Source organism: Culicoides brevitarsis, chromosome 3 (genome assembly GCF_036172545.1).
Source record: "Culicoides brevitarsis isolate CSIRO-B50_1 chromosome 3, AGI_CSIRO_Cbre_v1, whole genome shotgun sequence".
Taxonomy (NCBI): domain Eukaryota; kingdom Metazoa; phylum Arthropoda; class Insecta; order Diptera; family Ceratopogonidae; genus Culicoides; species Culicoides brevitarsis.
Window position 1 is genome coordinate 21006471 of NC_087087.1, and position 14348 is coordinate 21020818.

At 29.4% G+C, this 14348-nt stretch overlaps 2 protein-coding genes across 2 annotated transcripts; both read left to right on the forward strand.

The window, feature by feature from the left end:
* Positions 1 to 238: 238 nt before the first annotated feature.
* Positions 239 to 12090, forward strand: LOC134834554 (cadherin-86C). Its single transcript, XM_063849273.1, has 11 exons — positions 239 to 297; positions 1772 to 2216; positions 2671 to 2754; positions 2806 to 2931; positions 6580 to 6729; positions 6786 to 6900; positions 9329 to 9521; positions 9582 to 9825; positions 9932 to 10990; positions 11045 to 11175; positions 11844 to 12090. Exons 1-11 carry the CDS (start codon positions 278 to 280, stop codon positions 11956 to 11958), a joined length of 2682 nt encoding a protein of 893 aa, XP_063705343.1. The 5' UTR covers positions 239 to 277; the 3' UTR covers positions 11959 to 12090.
* A 9-nt stretch (positions 12091 to 12099) lies between these two features.
* LOC134835309 (cadherin-86C-like) lies at positions 12100 to 14321 on the forward strand. The gene has a single exon (XM_063850181.1). The coding sequence runs from the start codon at positions 12183 to 12185 to the stop codon at positions 14319 to 14321; it is 2139 nt and encodes a 712-aa protein (XP_063706251.1). The 5' UTR covers positions 12100 to 12182.
* The last annotated feature ends 27 nt before the right edge of the window (positions 14322 to 14348 follow it).

Below are 14348 nucleotides of genomic sequence, written 5' to 3' on the forward strand. Positions count from 1 at the left end.
CACAGATAACTAAAGCTTTAAGTATATATGGTTCGATATAACGTTCTTTGTTTTATTTCTTTTTAGGTGTTTATTTCTTTTCTAATTAAAAATATTTGATAGAACTTTAAATATTCCTAAAAATCGACATATAAAAATGTTCAGTAGTATGACAAAACATATTTCAAAAATGAATGTTTTCAATTCATATGGTTTCTTCATCGACATTTTCAATCAATGAACTTCGTTAAAAGTGATTGCATAAACTAGTAATAGAAAGGATTAATTTATAAGAAATATGTATCTCGAAAAATACAAGTAAGTAAGATATTTGTGACTAAACGATGCTTTTTTATTATTCTAATTTCTGTTTCTAATTTTCAATTTCGGGACATCACTCAATTGGGACAGGTCACCAAATTGGGACAGGTCCCCAAATTGGGACACCAAAAAAGGGCAAATTTTAAGTCAAACAATGATGAATTCAATCTTAATAAAAAAATATTACTAAAAATGTTAGAGATAGGAAATTGCAGAAACAATGAAAACTGTTTCGTTCATTGATTTTCAATTGGGACGGTTTTGAATTTTATAGTGTCCTTATGTGGGGGCATTGACTGTATTAATTTTATTTATATTATTATAAATTATATTTTTCTGTTTTATGATCTATTCTGTTTTTATAAAAATTAAAATAAAATTTAATAAATGATTTAAAAAACAGTTTTAATTTTTAATATAATTTTTCCAATAAAAGTAAAACTCATCAGTTTTTTTAAATCCAAAAATTAAGTGGGGCAAAAAAAAATAATGTTAAAAATTTCATAAAAAATTACCGTTTTTTTGGTCTATTAATTTTTTTTTTTCAATTTTCCCATTTAATCGAAAAATTGGAATAGATTTGAGCTTTTTTTTAGAGCAACCAAACCTCCAAAATAATTGATGAAGGTAATTCAAAATGATTTTCGTCCTAAACATACATCTGAATGTTGGCAATATTATTCATTACATACAATTTTGTATAAAAGGGTAAAAGATCAAAATAAATAATTTAAATATGTATCTAAAATTGGTTTGTAAATACATGAAATATTAATTTCGAGTATATTTGATGCTAGTTAATATAAAGTATTGAAACCTAATATTTTTTCTTCTTAACATTTTTAGTTTTTTATTAAATTTAATAAAAACAATTTATTGTGTTTGGCTAAAAAAAAATAATAAATACAACTTTATTATAATTTCTTAATAAAAGGATTAGGCCGCTCCAAAATTTTTTTGAAATTTTTCCCAAGTCGAAAATCCAAAAAAAAATTGAAAATATCATCAAAATTGATCAGTTTTTGGTCGTTTTTTCATATATTTTCAAAAAATTTTCAAAATTTTATAAAAATATTTTTCATTTTCAAGAATTTTTGTACTGAAAACCGAAATTTAACATGAATATTCTCCCCTAAAAATTTTTTCAAAAAAATTGTATTTCAAAATTTTTAGACAGTTATTTTAATGAAATTTTTTGTTAAATTTTTAACTTGAATTACTCTGAGATCAATTTTAAATGATCAAATCTCAATGTAGATACCATAAAAACAACTAAAATATTCATTATAGACCAAAAGTTGTTTCAAAATTTCAATTTTTTTTTTATTTTGCCTCCCTTATTTTGAAAAATATATTTGGGAACAAAAAGTTTGAAATAAATTTGGAGCGGCCTTAATATACAAAATAATAATTTTTTATCAAATTAATTAAGTTAATTATGTACATTTTATTTTTATTGCTTTTTTTTTAGAATAAGTAATTTAATGCTTATAATTGTAAGCATTATTTTATTCCCAATATCAAATATTGTATGCATGAATCCTAAATTCGATGCATCGACCGAAATGCGATTAGTACTAGTACCAGCTGATGCGAATGTAGGGACAGTCATTTATAGGTTGAGGGCAACAGATGAAGAGTTTGATTATCCACTTATATTTGAGTTAGTTGGAGAATCATCGATACAATCATTTCAAATTGAATCTTTACCTTGTACAAAGTATAATTCTGTATGTCAAGCAAACGTGATACTAAAACGCAGATTAGAACCAGGACGCTACTATGACTTTCATGTTGGTGTAAGAGATACAAGAGGTGGAACCGCAATAATAATGTGCTCTGTGACTGCCACTAATTTTACAACACCTCACGAGGTCATATTTCCACACAAGCCTGGAATACTTATGGTACCAGAGGTAAGTATACTAGATCATTTATAAATATGCAACTTGAAATGTTCTATTTTGATTATATTCCTGTATAAATTTTAACAATTTTTGTTAACGGATTAAAATCAAAATAAAATATATTTTCATAAGTATTTTTACCCCAAGGACATATTTTTATCGACCATTCTGTCTTAGCAATGAAGTATCGTGTGGAATAACAATAATATGAATATGGATATTTTTTGGTGTATTGACCTTTAGTGTGCAATAATATGTATATAAGAACTTAAGGCGAATAAACCAGTACCGACATAAATGATTTCAACAAAATAGCAAAGAACTTGAACTCATAAAATTCTTCGGAAAATTGTGAAAACAACTTCATTTATTTAAAAAAAAATCGATTGTTGAAATACGTGTCGTTTTCGTTATTTTTATACGTTTCAGTTAAGAAAGTTTCTTCTTTGATAACTTATTTCAGAATGCCAAAAGAGGCTTAGAATTAGATTATGTGGTAGCTAGGAAAAATCCATTGTATCAAAAACCGGTGTACCTTGAATTATGGGTAAGTAATAATGTTCAAAAATTTTATTTTTTATATAACATCTATTTTTAGGGATCACCATTGTTTGCTATTAGACAAAAAATAGTTTCATCGGAAATGACAGAAGGTACTATTTTTCTTCTTGGTCCACTAGACTTTGAAAAACAATCAATGTATCATTTAACACTTTTGGCAAACGTGAGTACTGTCATTACATCCATACATGTTTAAAGATATAAAAATTTAATTAGCGCATTTCATTCTAAAAAATACCAAAAATCTCGGGTTTTAATTTTTTTTTTAAAATACAAATTTGATAGCCTTATCGTGAGGTCCGATATCCAAAAAGAAAAATTAATATAGAAACAAAAATAAAAAAAATATATAGATATGTAGAATAAACTTATTTTCAAAATTCGTTCAAATGATACGTTTCCAACCATGTGTTTAATGGTAAAAATTGATGAACTACTGACAAAAACCGAAAATTTAAAATATTAAATTTTCTCTTCAATTTTCGACCATAATTTTCGTTACGTGTATTTTGCGGTAAAAATTGGATAAACATTTTTTAAAACTGGGTATCAAAATTAAAAAAAAAATAATAAAGAAAAGTTTCTTTTTTTATGGACCTGACGATAAATTATTCAGTTTTTCAGTTCTTTTACTGTTTTGAGATAAGTTAAAAAAAGTTAAACCGTGATTTTGGTATTTTTTATTTATCAAATTTATATTGTATTTGCCTAAAAATATGAGAAATGACTCATAGGGTAGGATCTAAGACTATGCGTTTCTAAAAACTAATCTTGCAGCGGCGCCTGCGAATCACAGGAATGTTACATAACTCTTTCTTTACCACTAAAAATTTCCAGTAGTTAAATTTTTTATAGTTTTGGAAAACTAAAAACCTCCTCATTTCACATTTTCGAACTCCTCATTTCACATATTCGTACTCCTCATGACCCTTTCACAATTCCATACACCTCACAACCCAAGGGAGTGCCCACAGACCTTCAGGGTACTCAAATAACTGAGAATTACAAAAAAAAATTTTTTTGGGGCACAGTGTTACTGACACACACACACACACACACGACAAGTCGAGTTTAATACCGCATTTTTTCTTCGAAATGCGGTAAAAATAAAACAAACTAAAAAGTATGAAACAAGTTAACTCTAAAGACAGTGAAAAAAAGCTAACTATAAAGTGTGAAACAAGTTCTTTAAGAGAGAAAGAAGTATCTTATAATGATTTTCGCGCTGAGCTCGTCAAACTTTTAGGGTCTAAATTAAAATAAGGCCCTGAAAAATGATATAAATTTTGGGTAACAATCTTAAATTAAATTTTTAGGATGCAATAATAATAAAAAACGAGAATGAATTGCATTCGTGTATAAAACGAATGACTTGACCGCATTTCAATGTGTTCAATTCCATGATTTTTCATAAATTTTTCGAGTTTTCCCGAAGATATTTATCAATTTTCACTTTTCATGTTACTCGCGAGACTCCCCTGAACATTTTAAAATTTTGAAATTTTTCAAGATTTTCCGATTTTCCATGAATTTTCCAAGTTTTCCCGAAAATTTTCATCATTTTTCACTTTCCATGTTACTCGCGAGACTCCCCTGAACATTTTAAAATTTTGAAATTTTTTAATATTTTTCGATTTTCCATGAATTTTCCGAGTTTTCCCGAAAATTTTCATCATTTTTCACTTTCCATGTTACTCGCGAGACTCCCCTGAACATTTTAAAATTTTGAAATTTTTCAAGATTTTCCGATTTTCCATGAATTTTCCGAGTTTTCCCGAAAATTTTCATCAATTTTCACTTTTTATGTTACTCACGAGACTCCCCTGAACATTTTGAAATTTTGAAAATTTTCAAGATTTTCCGATTTTTCATGAATTTTTCGAGTTTTCTCGAAATTTTCCACTAATTTTCATCGACAACATTTTCCAACGGATGAACACTCATTTAAATTTCCAACGGATAATTTTTTTAAATATGCTGTCAAATCTGTCAATTGAAAAGAATTCGCCAAACCTGCTAATTCAAACAAAGTTAAAGTGGCACACCACACAGACGGACGGACAGACAGACGGACGGACGGACGGACGGACGGACGACATCTCGAGCACAATACCGCATTTTTTTCAAAAAAATTGAAATGCGGTAACAATCGTCGGAAGCTTTTTAATTTTGTTCAGAAAAGTGATTAATTAAAACTAAATTTCCAGATTAAAGGGTATATTTTAATTTAGACCCTAAAAGTTTGACGAGCTCAGCGCGAAATTCATAATATGATACATCTTTCTCTCTTAAAGAACTTGTTTCATACTTTATAGTTTGTTTTTACCGCATTTCGAAGAAAAATGCGGTATTACTCAGGGAAAGTCGTCCGTCTGGTGATGTGCGTACAGTTGTGGGCGTACGCAAAAAGGTGTCGTGCACAAATGGATGTTGGCGTGAGCAATGTCGTCGTGTCAGTATGATGTTGGCGTGGGCTATGTCGTCGTGTCAAAGGGATGTTGGCGTGGGCAAGTGTGCCGTGTTATATGTATTTAAATTAATTTTTTGCCAAAAAAAGGCTTTTTAATAATTCCGAAATTTGAAAACACGAAATGCGGTAACTTTGTTCGTCGTGCTTCTGACGACGACTTTATATATTTTTTTACTTTTTTTTCAACATAAATTTGTTTTGAAAGTTGAAAACTTCATTTTTTATTATTTTTAGAATGGAATGTCCCAATTGTGAATTAGGATTTTTTATGGCCATATTTTAAATGATTTATTAAGATTCTGAACAAAAAATGTTTTGTTTATATAGGTTTATAAATTATTTTTTACATTTTAAAGTTATTTATGAATAACTTTATAATTATTTAATTGTAATTATTTGTTAGATTTTAAAGTTATTTATGAATTACTTAGGTCGCTCCAAATGAAAATCAAAAATAAAGTCCGATGTCCCACTTTAAAAGTCGAAAATCCAATGGGGGAAAAAAAAGTAAAAAATTTCATCAAAAATTGCCGTTTTTTGGTGTAATTTAATTTAATTTTTTTTTTGACAGTTATTTCGTATGAAATTTTTTTCTTTAATTTTTTATATGTAATATTTTGAAATCTATTTTGAATTAGCAAATCTAAAAAAAGATAATTAAAAAAAACTTAAGGTTCAAAAATTATTTAAAATTTTGTCATTTTGTATAAAAATAGTACAGTATAATCTCGTAAAATGGGCAGATCTAAAAAAATCTTTAATTGAGTATAACTCTGAAATTAGGCACCCCAATTTTTTGGAAGTTTAAACCAAAAATTCAAGTTTTATATTTATTTTGAATATTTCAATTGAAAAATTGTTTGAATGTTTCTAAAATGTCATAAAAATAGAGTTCAAGTTTGAATTTTGGGTGCCCATTTTGGGAGATTATACTGTATTTCAAAAATTTTTTTTTTATTTTGCCCCCCCCCCCCCAAAATTTTGGACTTTATTTTTGATTTTCATTTGGAGCGGCTTTAAACTACAAAAAATAAAAATAAATTTTGAAATTTCTTAAAATTTTAATTTTCCGATATTTTATGAAAGAGAATTTCATAAAAAGCACTTGATGTTTAAAGTTAAAGTTCAATACATTCTCTTAAATATTTATATTAAATTTTGGGAATAGTTTTAACTTACTTGCTAAGTTAAATTTGCATATACTGTCAAACCTAGTTTTAAAATAGCTAATGGGTTCTTATGAAACTTCTAATTTGTCTTATTCTACTTAAATTAATTGATTTAAATAAGATAATAAGTGATTAATAAATAACTATGACTATGTATATTTTAAACAAAAAGGACGCATATGCTGAACCAGGACAAGATAGTCGTAATATAGCTGGAATTGAAATTGTTGTTATTGTTGAAGATATTCAAGATGAACCACCAATATTTACATTTGCTCCACCCGTTACCAGACTTCCATCTAGTCTTCTGCCAGGAGATAAAGTATAATTATTACATCATTTGGGTTACTGAAAATTAATTGTTTTAATTGTTTACAGATTTTACAAGTTCATGCAGAAGATGGCGATAAAGGTGTACCTCGACAAGTCAGATATGGGTTAGTGTCTGAAGGGAATCCATTTACTTTATTCTTTGGAATAAACGAAACAACAGGTACATGAAAAACTGATCACTTGTTTAATTTTGAATACCAATATTACAAACAATTTCTCAATAATGTTTTGGCATTATAAATTTTTCTCTTTGACCTGCAAAAAATCATATCTACACAAACAACTCGCAGTTCTTTGTTAATGAGATTGAAATTCATTCAATTTTGCTAATAATCTTACCAAAAAGTCCTTAATTTATTGAAACATTTTGACATTGTATGCATTTTAATTCAACTTTGAATATTAATTCAACTTTGAAGAGAATCAACTTTGAGAATCCATTAAGCATTTTTAACTTTTTTTTCAAACTTCGAAAACTTTTTATCAAAAAACTTCAAAAGAATATTATATTAACAAAACTATTTTTAAAAATGCAAGATTAACGTAATAAATATAAGGATCTTATTATCAAATAAAAAAAGACTTGAACAATGTAAAATGATGATTCATTGTAAAATAAATAAAAATATATATAAGTTGTATAAATTTTTCACAATACCTAATTTTTTCAAAAGTTTGAAAAAAATAATTTTGAAATATTTAAAATATGTTGTCTAAAGTAAAAAAAATCATAAAACTTTTTTTTTCTCACTAAAAGTTGTTTTTTAAAAATGATTTTCAGTCATACCCATCTACTAAAAGTTCGAAATTGAAAAATGAAGTGCTTACCTAACTCAATAATTCTCTCTCGAGAGTAATTTTTCATTTTATTTGTTTATAATTCCTATGTACATAAAAAGTGGCAAATTGAACAAGAAAAGTTAATTTTGCTTCACTTTTAAGAATGAGTGGTTTTTGGAATAGTGACAATTTTTTCTCTGTGATTTCATTTTTTCGCGTTTCCTCACTTCGAGCAGATCCATATTTATTTTATTATGTTTTTTAATAAAGAGCCCTAAAAAGTTGAAAATAAACGAAAATTTTTCAAAATTTAAGCAAAAGAAAAGATTCGAGTCTTTCAATTTTATTTCAATTACTTTTTAATTATTTTTAAAATTTTGGACTCTCGTGCTTAAATTTTGAAAAACTTTCGTTTATTTTCAACTTTTTAGGGTCCTTAATAAAAAAGCATCTTTTTAAAATATTTTTTTAATAATTTTTCATTTTATACTTTTTAGTTCTAACAAAAAATGTAATGTTTATACAAAATTTTATTTAAGTTTTCGAACATTCTATAAGTTTCTCGAATATTCTATGTAGTTTCTCAAAGCTTCTATGAAGCATCAATGCACAATCTAAAACTTTGTCCCAATGCATATTCTAAACCTTTGACTTTATGCACATTCGAAAGCTTTGACCAAACATACACTTTGGGTCTCTCACGAAATTAATAATAATAAGCACAATAACTAAATGCGCTGAAAAGTAACAACGCCATCTAGAGCGAAGTAGGGGACTAAAAGCGTACACCATTGGAATTTTAATAAAAAAAAAAAATAGAGAAAGTAGTCGTCTAAAGAACGACATACTAAACCGCATTTCGATGTTGCATATTTGCTTTTCGTACTCCTTATTCCACATTTTCGAACTCCTCATTTCACATTTTCGAACCCCTCATTTCACATTTTCAAACCCCTCATTTCACATTTTCAAACCCCTCATTTCACATTTTCAAACCCCTCATTTCACATTTTCGAACCCCTCATTTCACATTTTTGTACTCCTCATGACCCTTTCACAATTCCATACACCTCACAACCCAAGGAACTACCCACTGACCTTCAGGGTCCTCAAATAACTAAGAATCACAGAAAAAAATTTTGGGGCACACCGGAACACACTGACACACACACGGACGACAAGTCGAGTTTAATACCGCATTTTTTCTTCGAAATGCGGTAAAAACATAAAAATTAACACACTTAAATAAAAGAGAGGGCTTCAATTTCGCTAACAAACTGGAGTTTCAATATAAAAAAGCGGTACAAAGAAAAGTCAAAATTTTTAGGTTTTCCTAGTTCGCATCTTAATACTCAATTTTTGTGTAGTTCTTTGACATTCAAAACATAAATTGATGAAAACAATTTAAAGAAAGTGATACTTTTGCTGTAAAACTATGGAAAAAGAACTTCATTTTATTATATTCAAAAATAAACAGCAGAAAATCGATTGCATTACACTTATTATAAGATTATCTTCCCGTTCGTGACTGTACTGTAGAGGTGAATGAACATTGTTTCTTGTATTGTTTATTTGTATTGTATTACATGTATTATTTATGTAAATAAAACACATTTTAAAATGTAAGACTATTCAGATTTTGCATTTTTTGCAAAATAAAAAATATATATGTTATCTTCAAAAATATAAACTAAAATATACAATTATGTATATGTATTGTATAAATTAGAGAAGAATACATGTATAAAAATGTTAAACTAAATATTTCTTGTGAAATTTACCATGCACCCCTTTTATATGAATTGCAGGTGAAATAAAGTTAGTAAAATCACTTGACGAAATTTCTGCCCTTACGCATTTTGGTGACCCCGTGTTATTAACAGTAATTGCGGAAGAAATCAAAGTTGCACGCAACGAACCACCTGCTATGTCATCCACTGTGCAACTAGCTTTATTGTTACCTGAACGAAGTAATTCTCCACCTTACTTTGATAACGATCAGTAAGTCATAAGTAGTATACACTGGATACTCTTTATTTCTACAATGTATAAAATTTTTAGTTACGTAGCTAGGATAGACGAAAATGCACAATCCGGTACAACATTAATTTTTCCTGATCCTTATGTATCAAGAGTAAGCGACGACGACTCTGGAAAAAATGGTGTGTTTTCTCTTACATTGCTGAATAATAATGGAACCTTTGAAATATCACCAAATGTGGCTGAAAGACGAACCAATTTTGTCATTCGTGTACGTGATAACCAAAAATTAGACTTTGAAATGCACCACATGTTGATATTCCAGGTAATTAGTTAACTAATTGATACCTATACATGTCATTGTATTATAGGATTTTTTTTGTTTTTCAATTTTTTTAAAACGAAATTTTTACTTTTAAATTGTTTGTTAGATTTTTGCACAAGAATTGGGTCCATCAACGAACTTAAGTGCGACTGCGAATGTAACTGTGTACATCAATGATGTGAATGACAACTCGCCGATGTTTGAACAAAATGAGTACAAGCTCCAATTACCCGAAAACGTGACGGCTGGCACTCGTGTGATCCAAGTACATGCTGAAGATGTCGATACATTAAAAGGCGGGCGCATCCGATATACTCAAATTTTGGGATATTTAAATTCATCACTAAATCTTGATCCTGTGTCTGGTGTTATAACGATAGCAACTAATAATCATGGGTTTGATCGAGAACTAATGCCTGAATATCATTTTTATGTTGTAGCACAAGATAATGATGGTATTGGTAATCGTGTTGAGGTTCCGCTTATAATTCAAGTACTTGATATAAATGACGAAACACCGACTTTCGAAAAAACACTATATGAGTTTATTCTAACACCTGACATGCAAGATTTTACCATACCAGCATTCATAAAAGCCACAGATAAAGATGCTGAGCCCCCAAATAATGTTGTTCGATACGAGATCATTCATGGAAATTATGAGAATAAAGTTGTATTAAATGAATTTACTGGTCGTTTAACCTTACGTGAACCACTTGGGGATATAAACCTTAATAGAAGGAAACGTCGTCAGTCAATTAAACCCAAACAAAATGAAAATGATATATTTGTTCTAACAGCTAGAGCTTTTGACTTAGGTGTACCGGTAAGGTGGTCCACATGCACTTTGAGAATATATCCTCCAGAAAGTAAACAGCGTACAGTAACTTTTGTTGTTCCTGGAAAAAATCCTGACAAACAGCGAACTGAAGATACATTAGTTACAATAACAGGTGGAAGAGTAGTTATACAGGACATGAGACCATACACTGGACAAAATATACCACCCTCACAAAATCTAGGTGGTGACAGTAAAGATAAAACTTTAGTCATTGCTACAGTATTGTATGATTCTAATTCAGTTGTTGATTTACAAGAAATACAAAATAAAATCTCCAAAAATGGCACATATCAAGGCATCATTATAAGAGATGACTCCGCGGCGGTACGTTGTATGTTTCACAAATATCATTAAAAATAACATATTTATACTTTTCAGAATATATACCGTGCTGAAAATAAGGTTCTATTTTGGCTTTTAATGTTGTTTTCTTTATTACTGGCATTAGGAGTTCTTGTGTTACTATTATGCTGTGTTTGTTCATGGTGTCCTTTATATGCAGCTTCACGGTACATAATATTTTATTGTTTATCAATACAGCTAACTAATAGTATTTAATATTTTTATTATTATAACATACATGCTATCTCACTATAAAACGCAAAAGTAAATTTATAAGGTATTCAAACTTAGGAAACATTTGTAAATACTTATTTTTGTATGATAAAAAAATTATACAATTTCAAAGCTTATCAAAGTTATTGGAACAATTAATATAATTAAACATAACTCCAAAATTATTTTTTTAGTCATAGAAAACTACTTAGATTGTTCACTGTTCAATTTGTTTGAGATTTCATTTTTTTTTTCAAGTTTTTATTAGGAGCTATATTTTGGTCAATGAATATTATAACAGATTTTGTCTCTCTTTCTATATGTTTTTATATTTGTAGAAAAAGAATTATTAGAATCGGTAGTGGTGAGGATGACGCGAATCTAGTTCATAGAGAGCAAACGCTTGGAAAAGAAAGCAAATCCGTTCAGGTATCGTATAATAATGGTTCACTAATCGTATAATCGAACGTACAGCATGATAAAAAAAATGTTGAACAGAATAACAATCTATGGTAGAACAACGCATTCTATTTATCTATGAGAATAAGATTATTGTCTTAATAACGATATTTATATTAATGTATAATATAAACTATATGTTTTTCTTTATTTATTATTGCAGGTGGCAGAGTGGATGGGAGGAAAACATGCCTGGCAGACAAGCCGTTCAGCCGATTCCCGTTCAAAATCTACACATTGGAAATTTGCAAGAAGAGGAGACAATGACAAAAAATTGAGAGGATACGGAAATCCGGTATCGCTAGACGATGAAGAACCGGAAAGACCAGTTTTTACTGAGAAAAATCGTAATGAAAAAAGGGTACAACTTCAGGAGAATGCAACAAAAGTGCAATTGTATCCAACAAAAAGCCACCATTTCGAAGAAGTTGATTATGAAGATCAGCCTGAATATCATAAAATACAACAACATATAGATGATGAATCTTTGCACCGTCATGAAATGGAAAGAGGAAGTGAATTTGGCTATGCTCCAAATCTTAAGAGTGATAAAGGAACACGAGAGCTCTTTATCAAAGAAGGAAATGCTGAAATTCTTCGTTTAATTACGCGTGGAAAAAACGAAGAAGAAAATATTTACGTAAATCTGCCCGGCCGGCCGATTGTAAGTGATAATCAAGTTAATAGAGCTGGAGATGTTGGAGGAAAAGAAATATTGATGCGTCGTTATATAGAAGAGCAAGCAAATGGAAAACAAATCATTCGTGAACATTATCAAATAATACCAAATCAAACGCATCAAATTGGAGCGGTTGGCAGTCACGGTGGAAGTAATATGTATCAAGATATAAATGGAATTGATGAAGAAAAAAGAAACTCGGATGAAGAAAAACGAATTGCCAAGGAACTAGAAGAGTCACTAAAACAGCAAAATGAATTGCTTCGACAAATTTTATTAGAAAAAGAAAAGTTGGAAGAAAAAATAGAAGAACAAGAAGCTGCCCTAGAGACACAAAGTTTACCATGTGCTGTTGCCATTGCAACTCAAACAGACTGTGAAGCAACCACACAAACAGATCCCATAAATGGAATGTTGGAAAAACGCTTATCTAAAAGCGAAAACGATGACTCAATGTCAGAAGACGATTATGAATATATTAAATATACACCTCCAGATACTCCTGAGGGTGTATGTTGGATTAAAAGGAAAAGACAGAGAATAAAGCGATATAAAAATGCTGACAGAAAGCAAATGGTAACTGAAAAAAAATCAGTTAAACGGAAAATTCGAACTCCAATACTCGAAGAGACTGAAGACACAAACGTGATTTCAAAAACAACGACAGCTCATAAAACCACAAAACAGAAAAACGAACCACATCAACAAGGAAATTCAAAAATCAATATAAAAAATACACCCAAAATTAAACATGAAAGTTTTTTAGAGGCCAATGTACCTATGAAAACTAAAAAAAAAAAATTAAATAGCTTTTCGACAAATAATGAAGAAAAACGACAATACCCACGAATATATAAAAAAAATGTTCGTTATTATGGAGACTCAGAAGGATCAGAAAAAGAAGTGATCATTAAAAAGAATTATTACTCAGCAGATAGTTTAGATTTAGATACTGGAGACCTTGACGAAGCACTAATAAATCCAGGAAGCAGTTCGACCTTGCCAGCACAGCGAACTAATAAATTTGGTCAAAGACAAATTGAATTTGTCGCAGATGAAAATTTCAGTACACGAGAACCTCAAGGAAAACCACCAAAAAGAAAAGCTCCTAAACCACCTTTCGATACATCACCTAAGCCCCGATCTAGATTTTACACAAGTGAATCTAATTTAGTCAGAAGGATGCGTGAAGAAGGAATACATGACGTACCTCATGGTGTTTCGAGATACATGGATTGGTATTATAATAAAAACAAAGATAAAGACATTTCAGATGCAAAGGATAATGTTGAGTCGAAAAGTTTTCAACAAAACGAAGGACAAAAGAGACATAAAAATGGTAAGCTTAAAATAAGAGCTGCTATTAGACATAATAATGGCGTATTTAACGTGAAAAGAATATCACCCGCTCGATTATCAAGATCTGAAGAAAGTCTGAATAACTGTATACTTGACGCTACAAATAGAACCACAAAAAGGAATGCTATTGAAAATTTGATAGGAAAAGCATCAGAAAGTGTATCAGTTACACTTCCCAGTCATCCTCTTTTGCAACATTCTGAGCATCGTTATGAACATGAATATGAAAAGTCAAAAACAAAACTTCCTTTGTCTAAAGTTTCTCATTGTATAAACGCAGAATCTCCACCTATTCATAATCACAGTGATAGAACACAAAATATCTCTAGTAAACCTTCAAAAACTAAAGTTTCGCCTATTAAGGAAAATGAAGTAAGTAATTCTAAATCACAGGTTCCTTTAGAACAGTTAAATGTTTCAAATTTGGAAGATGATCATGATTCAGGTATTGCGATGAACTCTCTTTTAAATTCATTATCCCGTGGAAATTCGAGAAATCCGATAGCTGACAAAAAAAGTGTATTTACCATAGCTTATAATGAAGTCCGAGTGGATCAAATTCCAAACAGAGAAAGTTGCTCCCCTCCTCTTTTTAAAAACTAAAATGAACAAAAATTTAAACAAAAAAAA

Excerpts from the sequence above, each read along its gene's own strand:
- LOC134835309 (XM_063850181.1), top strand. The coding sequence starts at position 12,183 with ATGGAAAGAGGAAGTGAATTTGGCTATGCTCCAAATCTTAAGAGTGAT.
- LOC134834554 (XM_063849273.1), top strand. The coding sequence starts at position 278 with ATGTATCTCGAAAAATACAA. Across the intron at positions 298-1,771 it reads ATGTATCTCGAAAAATACAA|AATAAGTAATTTAATGCTTA; the intron begins GTAAGTAAGATA and ends CTTTTTTTTTAG. Across the intron at positions 6,730-6,785 it reads GTCTTCTGCCAGGAGATAAA|ATTTTACAAGTTCATGCAGA; the intron begins GTATAATTATTA and ends AATTGTTTACAG.